The sequence below is a fragment of the Stigmatopora argus genome, unplaced genomic scaffold (genome assembly GCF_051989625.1).
Source record: "Stigmatopora argus isolate UIUO_Sarg unplaced genomic scaffold, RoL_Sarg_1.0 HiC_scaffold_37, whole genome shotgun sequence".
Taxonomy (NCBI): domain Eukaryota; kingdom Metazoa; phylum Chordata; class Actinopteri; order Syngnathiformes; family Syngnathidae; genus Stigmatopora; species Stigmatopora argus.
Window position 1 is genome coordinate 231,201 of NW_027520051.1, and position 12,001 is coordinate 243,201.

General features: G+C 45.6%; 2 protein-coding genes across 2 annotated transcripts; both read left to right on the plus strand.

Moving 5' to 3' along the window:
• The first annotated feature begins 590 nt into the window (after positions 1-590).
• Positions 591-2,141, plus strand: LOC144070345 (general transcription factor II-I repeat domain-containing protein 2-like). The gene is made up of 2 exons (XM_077594905.1): positions 591-1,537; positions 1,718-2,141. Exon 1 carries the CDS (start codon positions 610-612, stop codon positions 1,522-1,524), a length of 915 nt encoding a protein of 304 aa, XP_077451031.1. The 5' UTR covers positions 591-609; the 3' UTR covers positions 1,525-1,537; positions 1,718-2,141.
• Positions 2,142-8,070: 5,929 nt separating this feature from the next.
• On the plus strand, positions 8,071-9,694 carry LOC144070346 (general transcription factor II-I repeat domain-containing protein 2-like). The gene is made up of 2 exons (XM_077594906.1): positions 8,071-9,092; positions 9,273-9,694. The coding sequence occupies exon 1, from the start codon at positions 8,165-8,167 to the stop codon at positions 9,077-9,079; it is 915 nt and encodes a 304-aa protein (XP_077451032.1). The 5' UTR covers positions 8,071-8,164; the 3' UTR covers positions 9,080-9,092; positions 9,273-9,694.
• Positions 9,695-12,001: the final 2,307 nt, after the last annotated feature.

The window sequence follows — 12,001 nt, forward strand, 5'->3', positions numbered from 1 at the left end:
ATGATTCAGCATACCTCCCGTGCCTCAAGCTACTTGCTAAGACATCAATAATCGAATACCGATCTACTTTAACATGCCCCACACTTGCCATGTGGATCCAAGGATCACCAATCGAACACCGATACACACATTCAATCCAAACTCGTTGTGCATTCTCAACATTCAATCATTAATAAATCAAACACTTTAGTATGTCACACTAATAAATCAAACACTCTAGTATGTCACACTAATAGATCAAACACTCTAGTATGTCACAAAAGCACGGACGTGCAAGACACAGCGCAACTGCTCATTTTTATTCGTGGAGTTAGCGCAAACTTTGAGATATGCGAGGATCTGGCAGCCCTCCAAAGTCTCAAAGGGACCACAACGGGAGAGGATATTTTTGACAAAGTGTGCCAAACCATGGAGAAGTTGGAGCTGGACTGGTCAAAGCTGGCTAGCATCACGACTGACGGGGCTCCTAGCATGGTGGGCGAAACTCGCGGTTTAATAGGACGCATGAACCGTGAGTTGGAAAAAAGGGGTCTCACCGCCCCGCTACGAGTCCACTGCCTAATTCACCAGCAAGCACTGTCCTGCAAAGTGTTGACGTGGGATTCTGTAATGAAGGTCGTGGTGTCGTGCATAAACTTCATCAGGGCAAAGGGACTTAAACACAGGCAGTTCCAAGAATTCCTGTCTGAACTGGAGTCTACGCACGGAGATGTGCTGTACTACACAGAGGTCCGATGGCTGAGCCGGGGCAGAGTTTTGAGGCGTTTTTACGAGCTTCCACCCGAAATTAACGCGTTTCTTCATTTAAAAGACAAAACGGTCCCAGAGCTGATCAACCCAGAATGGAAATGGCACCTCGCATTTTTAACAGACGTGACAGAAATACTTACCCACCTTAACTTGCAGCTACAAGGCGAAGGGAAACTCATTTGCGACATGTATTCACACATAAAAGCATTTGAGGTGAAATTAGCGCTGCTTTTGGAACAAGTGAAAAAGCGCAACTTTGTCCATCTTCCTGCTACCCAAAACCTGTCGACAGAGAACCCAGCGGTCGCGTTCCCAGCTGAAAAGTGCGTGGAAGCACTGGAAATGCTGAAGGCGGAGTTCGGTGTGCGATTCACTGAACTACATGTTCATGCAAAAGAAATCCGTCTTTTTCAGAACCCCTTTGTTGCCCACATTGATGAAGCCCAGCCTTCATATCAGTTTGAGTTGGCTGAGTTACAGAACTGTGATGTTCTGAAAGACGCATTCAAGCTCAACAGTCTCATTGACTTCTATGCCTCCCTCCCAAACGACACATATCCAAACATCAAAAAACATGCAATGAAAATGTCCTCAGTTTTTGGCAGCACGTATATCTGCGAGAAAACCTTTTCTCGCATGAAACTGCTGAAAACTCCGATGAGATCAAGATTGACAGATGAACATTTGCATCAGTGCTTGAGACTGGCTGTAACTAGAATGGAACCTGATATTCAACTTCTCACCAGCCAGATGCAGGCCCACAGTTCACACTGATGAACAGACATAGGTAAGCTCACTTTTCTGATTTGAATGAGTCATTCTGAGCATAAACAAATATAATCATAATAAAATCTACTGGGATAAAATCCATCTTTACAACCATACTGGTAGTGAAATGTATTGTGCTGTGTAGGTGCGGTTTCACTTAGTTCAGTTTCTCAACCTGCTTCCTTTGTGGTTTTCACAGGGAAGTTGATGAGAGAGCTGCAAACAGCGGTGTCTACAAGCCTATTGGAACAAAAGGATTATAAGGAAGAAACACAAGAACTTTAGGAGACTGCTCATATGTGTCAGAGAGATTCTGCTCTGACAACTGAGCTGAACTTTTATCTGTTAAGATTGTGCATGGCACAACAGAAAGTTAATGTTCCATGGCTTTTTTTCTATGAAGAACCCAGAGAGAGTTATTTAGTTCTTATTTATTTCATAAATAGTGTTATTTATTTCCTGTTTTTTATGTGAAGAACTCAGAGGGGGTTATTTAGTTATTATTTATTTCATTAATAGTGTTATTATTTGTTTTCTGACTTTTTTCTGTAAAGAACCTGGAAAGGGTTATTTGGTTATGTGTGGCTTTCTGGAAAACAATAAAAAAAAATTAAGCTCCCCTACGATCGTCACACTTTTTCTGTTACAAACTGACACCGGCCCCCCATCAGAGAAGGGAAAAGTTATGTGGCCCTCACAGGAAAAAGTTTGGGGACCCCTGGTGTAGAGGTTCACTCGACTGACTTCAATGTGGGCAGGCGTGGGCTCGATTCCTTCTAATTGCGGTATTACTGGGAGTGAGGATGGTTGTTTGTCTTTGGCCTGGTATATATATATATAGGTATATATATATAGATATATATATATAGGTATATATATATACATATATATATATACACGTATATATATACGTATGTATATATATACGTGTATATATACGTATGTATATATATATACGTATATATATATACGTATATATATACGTATATATAAAACAACTTTTCGCAGGTTCACACGCTTTCATTGTTTTATTCAAACCCGTAAGTAAGTGATCACTCGTGACCTCGTATACATTTCAAGATGAGCAGATAAATGCTTATATATATATATATATATATATATATATATATATATATATATATATATATATATATATATATATATATATATATATATATCCTCCAATGTTGTATGTGTGTTAACTAAATCCAGGCATGAAGGGGTTAAACATCCATTTTATCACATTAAAAATTGAAATCTATGTATCAGATATGATATTTGAGATTATGGAATTCTTAAAAAAAATCCTCGTTTTCCATGGGAATATTTTTTTAAAAGTGAAACAACTTAAAATGTAACCACATGAAGTTTAGAATATGGGAGGATGACACTTGCATCCTCCTTGTCGGGGGTCCAGTGTTACCCTGTACGAAAGCAGGTTGTGCACACTTACATGAAAAGATATATATATATATATATATATAATTAGCGTGTAGTTAAGGGATGGGAAGATATTTGAAAATTTATGGGAGGGAGTGAGAAATAGGGGGAGAGACAGAGACGATCACAGCCATTAAGGATGTTCAATGAGGCCACTAGATGGAAGTCTTTATTCAAGATATAATGCTGTGTAGTGTTGCTCTCTCAAATGTTTTCAAGCTATTTACTCTCCCGACTTCGGTGCGGGCAGGCAATGGATCGATTTATGGTGGTGGCGGTATGATTTTTTTGTGCGAATGGTCAGATGACTGGCAACCAGTCTAAGGTGTACTCTGGCTTTCGCCCGAAGTCAGCTGCAGAAGCCTTTGCAACCCTTGCGAGGATGCACGGTGTGGAAGATGAATGAATGAAAATATAATTCTGTATCATGGGGTTTATTTTTATGATTATTACGATTATGATTATTATCATGACGATTATTATTATTGTTAGTATGATTATTATCATTATTATCATCATTCTCATCATCATCGTCATCATGACGATTATTATTATTATTATTGTTAGCATGATTACCATCATCATCATCATCATCATTATTATTACTACTAGTATTGTATTATTATATTTATCATGATCGTCATTATTATTATTATTACTATTATTATTATTATTATTATTATTATTATTATAATTATTATTATTATTATTAATTTATTTGCTTGTTATTTTGTTTTTGTTAAGGCCGCCTTGTGGTGTAGAGGTTCACCCGCCCGACTTCGGTGCGGCCAGGGGCAGGCTCGATATGGTATGTTTGTGAGTGAGTATGGTCGTTTTGTCTCTCTGTGTCCCTACGGCTGACTGGTGACCAGTCTAGGGTGTAGACTGCCTTTCGCCCAAGTCGGCTGGGTAAGGTTCCAGCAAACCCCGCAACCCTTCCAAGGATGCGCGGTATGAAAGATGAATGAATGAATGAATGAAAGATTAGAATTGGATAATAATAACTATCATTAAAAGTTATTTATTTTGGATGTGCACATTATACAATTTAGGAAACTTTTGCAGCTGCGAATATAAACCTGCCAATTAACAAAGAATAGTCTTGATTCAAGTCATAATCTTAATTCATCAAATAATCTTTATTTAGGCATGTGAATAAGAGGATTTCTTTGGGTATTTTACCCTGGTTGTGTGCATTAAGCTTTTTTCAATTACAGGCTGCTTGAATGTATATTCTTCTTACCCTACGGCAGGGGTCGGGAACCTTTTTGACGGAGAGAGCCATAAACAATTCATATTTTTAATTGTTATTCTGTGAGAGCCATACTCAAAATTTAAAAGGAAAAATACACTAAAATGTGTGCTATTTGTAGTAATGTCACCACTTTTAAAGTACAAACGTTCTCTGAGATCTTTTGACAACATTGTCGCACTGTTGCTAATCAATGATAATCAATGGGAGTATGCATGCAGAAGAATCTAATGGAAAAAAATGTTTAAAGCCGCACTAGAAGTAGTGTCGGCGCCACAATGATCACATAACGCTCCTACTTGTCAGGAGTGCCCTTTTGGCCCTCCTGGGTTGCCGTCGACACGTACCGGCTGTAGCCAATTCAATGTTTACTTTTGGTTCCTGTATTTAAGTAAGCGACTCGTCATCACACGTCGCCGGAACATACTTTATCGTTCACAGTTGTTAGCGGTTGCTAGCGGTAGCTAGCGGTCGTTATGCTGTTGCCATTCTGTTTGCCTCTGTCCGTATGCGCGCCGCATGCGGCCACGTTTGTTTTCCACGTTTGGTTGATGCATTAAAGGACTCGTTATCACGCTAATGCCTCGTCCTCTCCTGCCTCCTGCATTTGGGTCCCTACCTACATCTACGGTCGCGCCGCGGCGCGACCGTAACTGATACCCCCGATCGCGCTGCGACGACCCAGCGACGCAGCGGGATCATAACAGAATGATCCGGCCATAATGGACCCAGCGGGAGGCTACCCACGCTCGAGCCGACGCGCTCGTCGACGCCAGCCTCCCTCGGCCCCTTTGGAACGCCAAGTTTTTGTCCGTTGGGACACGGACTTTTCTGAAGGTGAGGACGACGGGGGGCTAATAGACTTAGAGCCTGGATATTGGGACTCCGACCTTTCTGAAGAGGAGGACGGCCAGCGGCTAGGTGAGCTGGATGCTGGAGATTCGGTCTGGGACGGCTATTTTCTTAGCCGATACGGAATCCGATACGCTCCAACTAAAGACGCTGAACGTTATGCCCCACTGGAGAAGGATCGCATTTTCCCCTCCGACTACTCAGACCTGGATTACCCCGCCCAGCATCTGCCAGGTCCGCGGGCCATCTACACAGGACCACCGCGTGGCGGCCGGCGGGGGGGCTCCGGTAGGAGTTTCGAACACCGCCCGTCTTGTTTTTTTGGGGAGGCGCAGCAGCGAAGTATTTCACCTGGTTGGCTGGCCAGCTACGATGGGCCACCACGTGGTGGTCGGCATGCTGTGACGCCCTCCCGGAGGCGGCGGCGAGCGCCACGTCGCAGGGAGAAGCAGAGGCAGGGCCTGGACGCTCGAGCCCCTGATCAGGCTTCTCGGCCGACCTCGCCGCTCCCAGCTCCTCTGCCGACCACGCCGCTCCCAGCTCCTGGGCCGACCACGCCGCTCCCAGCTCCTGGGCCGACCACGCCGCTCCCAGCTCCTGGGCCGACCACGCCGCTCCCAGCTCCGCGGCCGACCACGCCGCTCCCAGCTCCGCGGCCGACCACGCCGCTCCCAGCTCCGCGGCCGACCACGCCGCTCCCAGCTCCGCGGCCGACCACGCCGCTCCCAGCTCCGCGGCCGACCACGCCGCTCCCAGCTCCGCGGCCGACCACGCCGCTCCCAGCTCCGCGGCCGACCACGCCGCTCCCAGCTCCGCGGCCGACCACGCCGCTCCCAGCTCCGCGGCCGACCACGCCGCTCCCAGCTCCGCGGCCGACCACGCCGCTCCCAGCTCCGCGGCCGACCACGCCGCTCCCAGCTCCGCGGCCGACCACGCCGCTCCCAGCTCCGCGGCCGACCACGCCGCTCCCAGCTCCGCGGCCGACCACGCCGCTCCCAGCTCCGCGGCCGACCACGCCGCTCCCAGCTCCGCGGCCGACCACGCCGCTCCCAGCTCCGCGGCCGACCACGCCGCTCCCAGCTCCGCGGCCGACCACGCCGCTCCCAGCTCCGCGGCCGACCACGCCGCTCCCAGCTCCGCGGCCGACCACGCCGCTCCCAGCTCCGCGGCCGACCACGCCGCTCCCAGCTCCGCGGCCGACCACGCCGCTCCCAGCTCCGCGGCCGACCACGCCGCTCCCAGCTCCGCGGCCGACCACGCCGCTCCCAGCTCCGCGGCCGACCACGCCGCTCCCAGCTCCGCGGCCGACCACGCCGCTCCCAGCTCCGCGGCCGACCACGCCGCTCCCAGCTCCGCGGCCGACCACGCCGCTCCCAGCTCCGCGGCCGACCACGCCGCTCCCAGCTCCGCGGCCGACCACGCCGCTCCCAGCTCCGCGGCCGACCACGCCGCTCCCAGCTCCGCGGCCGACCACGCCGCTCCCAGCTCCGCGGCCGACCACGCCGCTCCCATCTCCTCGGCCTGGTGCAACGATGGAAGTTGCAGACAGCATATTCTTTTTGTGCGCAGAATTGACAGGGGGTCCCTTGGGTGTTTTGCCCGGCGATTTTCGGGTAGCGCTACGGAGCTTGTTCAGGCCTTTTTTCAGATAATTGCTCCTGTTGCTCTTAGCCTAAGGGGTCACCAAACTACGGCCCGCGGGCCGGATACGGCCCGCCGGCACATTTGGACCGGCCCTCTGAACAATACCAGAGACGCTATGTTTTTTTTTATTATTTTTTTTTTTTTTAATTTATTATTTTTTTTTTTAATTTTTTTTTTTTTTTTTTTTTTAATTTTTTTTTTTTTTGGGATGCAGCCCGCCGGCACATTTGGACCGGCCCTCTGAACAATACCAGAGACGCTATCGGATTTATTTTCCTATTTGGCCTTGAAGACTGGGACGTTTTAATCTTGTGTTTGGTTCATTGCACCCCTGCTGAGCCCACAAATCTTCCCAGTGAATCGGGCCTTCGCATTGCTCCTTTGGTGACACGCGCGGGGAGAGTGTTTGCCTTTGATGCATGCGGGCATTCCACCGTTGCATGTGTGAGCAGAGTGTTAGCGAGACATCTGGACGATCGCAGGTGAGGGCGGAGCCCTGGTACCATGGCTATTGCGATGCTATTCAAGCATATAAAAACTGTGCAACCTGAACCTGTTTGAGAACGGAATAATGGCGAAAAGGTTAGTTAAGAGAAAAATTGATTCAGAATGCAGGGTATTTAACCTGCAGTGGACAAACGATTATTTTTTTGTTCAATGCAAGGAAAAGGCTGTTTGTCTCATCTGTCAAGAGACGGTCGCAGTATTCAAAGAATACAATCTTCGCCGGCACTACGAATCCAGTCACAAGGACAAGTACGATAGCGTGCAAGGCCAAATACGAGGAGACAAACTCTCAAAGCTAAAAGTTGGACTATTATCTCAGCAGACTACATTTCTACGCCAAGCTCAGCTGAACCAGGCATCCGTTCGGGCCAGCTTTCGGGTTGCTAAACTGATAGCAAGCAACGGTAAGCCTTTCACTGACGGAGAGTTTTTTAAGAAATGTATGGATGTTGTCGTGGAGGAAGTGTGTCCCGAGAAGAAAGATGCATTTAATGCCGTAAGTCTGTCGGCGAGTACAATCACCAGACGCGTTGAAGAAATCGGGAATAATGTCTATGCCCAGCTGCAGCAGAAGACGAAAGAATTTGACTTTTTTTCAGTGAAAGCACGGACGTGCAAGACACAGCGCAACTGCTCATTTTTATTCGTGGAGTTAGCGCAAACTTTGAGATATGCGAGGATCTGGCAGCCCTCCAAAGTCTCAAAGGGACCACAACGGGAGAGGATATTTTTGACAAAGTGTGCCAAACCATGGAGAAGTTGGAGCTGGACTGGTCAAAGCTGGCTAGCATCACGACTGACGGGGCTCCTAGCATGGTGGGCGAAACTCGCGGTTTAATAGGACGCACGAACCGTGAGTTGGAAAAAAGGGGTCTCACAGCCCCGCTACGAGTCCACTGCCTAATTCACCAGCAAGCACTGTGCTGCAAAGTGTTGACGTGGGATTCTGTAATGAAGGTCGTGGTGTTGTGCATAAACTTCATCAGGGCAAAGGGACTTAAACACAGGCAGTTCCAAGAATTCCTGTCTGAACTGGAGTCTACGCACGGAGATGTGCTGTACTACACAGAGGTCCGATGGCTGAGCCGGGGCAGAGTTTTGAGGCGTTTTTACGAGCTTCCACCCGAAATTAACGCGTTTCTTCATTTAAAAGACAAAACGGTCCCAGAGCTGATCAACCCAGAATGGAAATGGCACCTCGCATTTTTAACAGACGTGACAGAAATACTTACCCACCTTAACTTGCAGCTACAAGGCGAAGGGAAACTCATTTGCGACATGTATTCACACATAAAAGCATTTGAGGTGAAATTAGCGCTGCTTTTGGAACAAGTGAAAAAGCGCAACTTTGTCCATCTTCCTGCTACCCAAAACCTGTCGACAGAGAACCCAGCGGTCGCGTTCCCAGCTGAAAAGTGCGTGGAAGCACTGGAAATGCTGAAGGCGGAGTTCGGTGTGCGATTCACTGAACTACATGTTCATGCAAAAGAAATCCGTCTTTTTCAGAACCCCTTTGTTGCCCACATTGATGAAGCCCAGCCTTCATATCAGTTTGAGTTGGCTGAGTTACAGAACTGTGATGTTCTGAAAGACGCATTCAAGCTCAACAGTCTCATTGACTTCTATGCCTCCCTCCCAAACGACACATATCCAAACATCAAAAAACATGCAATGAAAATGTCCTCAGTTTTTGGCAGCACGTATATCTGCGAGAAAACCTTTTCTCGCATGAAACTGCTGAAAACTCCGATGAGATCAAGATTGACAGATGAACATTTGCATCAGTGCTTGAGACTGGCTGTAACTAGAATGGAACCTGATATTCAACTTCTCACCAGCCAGATGCAGGCCCACAGTTCACACTGATGAACAGACATAGGTAAGCTCACTTTTCTGATTTGAATGAGTCATTCTGAGCATAAACAAATATAATCATAATAAAATCTACTGGGATAAAATCCATCTTTACAACCATACTGGTAGTGAAATGTATTGTGCTGTGTAGGTGCGGTTTCACTTAGTTCAGTTTCTCAACCTGCTTCCTTTGTGGTTTTCACAGGGAAGTTGATGAGAGCTGCAAACAGCGGTGTCTACAAGCCTATTGGAACAAAAGGATTATAAGGAAGAAACACAAGAACTTTAGGAGACTGCTCATATGTGTCAGAGAGATTCTGCTCTGACAACTGAGCTGAACTTTTATCTGTTAAGATTGTGCATGGCACAACAGAAAGTTAATGTTCCATGGCTTTTTTTCTATGAAGAACCCAGAGAGAGTTATTTAGTTCTTATTTATTTCATAAATAGTGTTATTTATTTCCTGTTTTTTATGTGAAGAACTCAGAGGGGGTTATTTAGTTATTATTTATTTCATTAATAGTGTTATTATTTGTTTTCTGACTTTTTTCTGTAAAGAACCTGGAAAGGGTTATTTGGTTATGTGTGGCTTTCTGGAAAACAATAAAAAAAAATTAAGCTCCCCTACGATCGTCACACTTTTTCTGTTACAAACTGACACCGGCCCCCCATCAGAGAAGGGAAAAGTTATGTGGCCCTCACAGGAAAAAGTTTGGGGACCCCTGAGTTATATCCTCGTTTGTTATACAAGTGACCGTTTTTTGGGAAGCTTTTCCGGGGTGAAATTGACCCCCGAACCGACCTGCACTGCTCTAATACAAGTGCCCGTAATTGGGACACAAATCAACAAAGTTATCGTTTGTATCTCAATTGTATTTATTTATTATGCCGCAATAATGCTAGTCTCACTTGGTTTTAGGAAACACGTCCTTTAAATAATTTCACTCCGCGAAAGTTTATTGTTGGCCACTGTGATTCGGTCGACGCTGTTGTGCCTCACTGCTGCACATGTTATCCTACTGGCTAACCACTACTTTACTCGTAACTAAACATTTGATGTGGTTTAGTAGTCGTTGAGGGTCGTTCCAGCACAAGACAGTCATTTCACGGGTAGTTGAGCTCAAACTAAAGGGTAAAGTGTAACTTATCAGTTATATCCTCGTTTGTTATACAAGTGACCGTTTTTTGGGAAGCTTTTCCGGGGTGAAATTGACCCCCGAACCGACCTGCACTGCTCTAATACAAGTGCCCGTAATTGGGACACTATTTCTGGCTAAACATCACCCCAGGACGGCCCTGGAAAGACTAATTTTACACAAAATGGTGAATTATACATCTACCCACAAATGAGGCACAATTCCTGGGTAAGTGAACCAACAAACACCGGTCAGGACCAGTTCCAACACAAGCACTCGTTGTCATAAAAGTGCCCAAATTAGGCACACTGTTTGTGGCATAACTTTACTTCACAACTACCCTGGAAGATTATTTTATACAGAATGGTCAATATACATCTACCCTCATATGAGACAAAAATTCAGGTTAAATGGACCAACCAGAACCACACAAGACCGGTTATAATGCAACCACTATTTTTGACGCAATTTACCCCAATTTGGGGCACTATTTCTGGCTTAAAATCCCCCCAGAACCTCCCTGGAAGACTAATTTTACACAAAATCATCAATAATACATGCACCCACATTTTAGGCACTTTTTCCGGGGAAAATAACCCCCCAGAACCGAAATGGGCTACTTTTTATACAAACCAGTACGCACTGGGCCGCTATGGAACCCGCAGAACTCTGCCACACTGTGGACATTTTTTTTTAACTGCAATTAGGGTCAAATTGCCGGGTCAAAAGTGTCATTTCTTCGGGTAAATCACCCTCCTTGGCCCGGTTTTAATGTTTAAAAAGGTCAAATATTTGTATTAAATATATAATATTTGTATTTGATCGATGAGTGCTGATTTAAAACCAATTTTAGTGCATTTTGGGCACTTTTGAGAATGGTCGTATGTCGTCGTATTTGGTCGCGCCGACGTTTATGGCTGTCTTTTACCCAGGAAAATCACCTCCAGTGCCCGATATTCATGTCTGCACTTTGCCTGGGTTGATTGATTTAAAACATTTTGCCCTTTTTATTTTTAACAAGTTTACCCACGTTTTTCAAAACTTTGTGCGGGCTTTAGATGCACTATTCCTGGGTTGATTTTAAACATTTTTGACATTTTCCCAAATTTACCGATCTTTTCCAAAACTTTCTGCGGGCTTTCGATGCACTATTCCTGGGTTGATTTTAAACATTTTCGACCATTTTTGACATTTTCCCAAATTTACCGATCGTTTCCAAAACTTTGTGCGGGCTTTCGATGCACTATTCCTGGGTTGATTTTAAACATTTTCGACCATTTTTGACATTTTCCCAAATTTACCGATCGTTTCCAAAACTTTCTGCGGGCTTTCGATGCACTATTCCTGGGTTGATTTTAAACATTTTCGACCATTTTTACATTTTCCCAAATTTACCGATCGTTTCCAAAACTTTCTGCGGGCTTTCGATGCACTATTCCTGGGTTGATTTTAAACATTTTCGACCATTTTTGACATTTTCCCAAATTTACCGATCTTTTCCAAAACTTTCTGCGGGCTTTCGATGCACTATTCCTGGGTTGATTTTAAACATTTTTGACCATTTTTGACATTTTCCCAAATTTACCGATCTTTTCCAAAACTTTCTGCGGGCTTTCGATGCACTATTCCTGGGTTGATTTTAAACATTTTCGACCATTTTTGACATTTTCCCAAATTTACCGATCGTTTCCAAAACTTTGTGCGGGCTTTCGATGCACTATTCCTGGGTTGATTTTAAACATTTTCGACCATTTTTGACATTTTCCCAAATTTACCGATCGTTTCCAAAACTTTCTGC

Bases quoted from the DNA above. Each gene is read 5' to 3' on its own strand.
- LOC144070345 (XM_077594905.1), top strand. From the start codon at position 610: ATGAAGGTCGTGGTGTCGTGCATAAACTTCATCAGGGCAAAGGGACTT.
- LOC144070346 (XM_077594906.1), top strand. From the start codon at position 8,165: ATGAAGGTCGTGGTGTTGTGCATAAACTTCATCAGGGCAAAGGGACTT.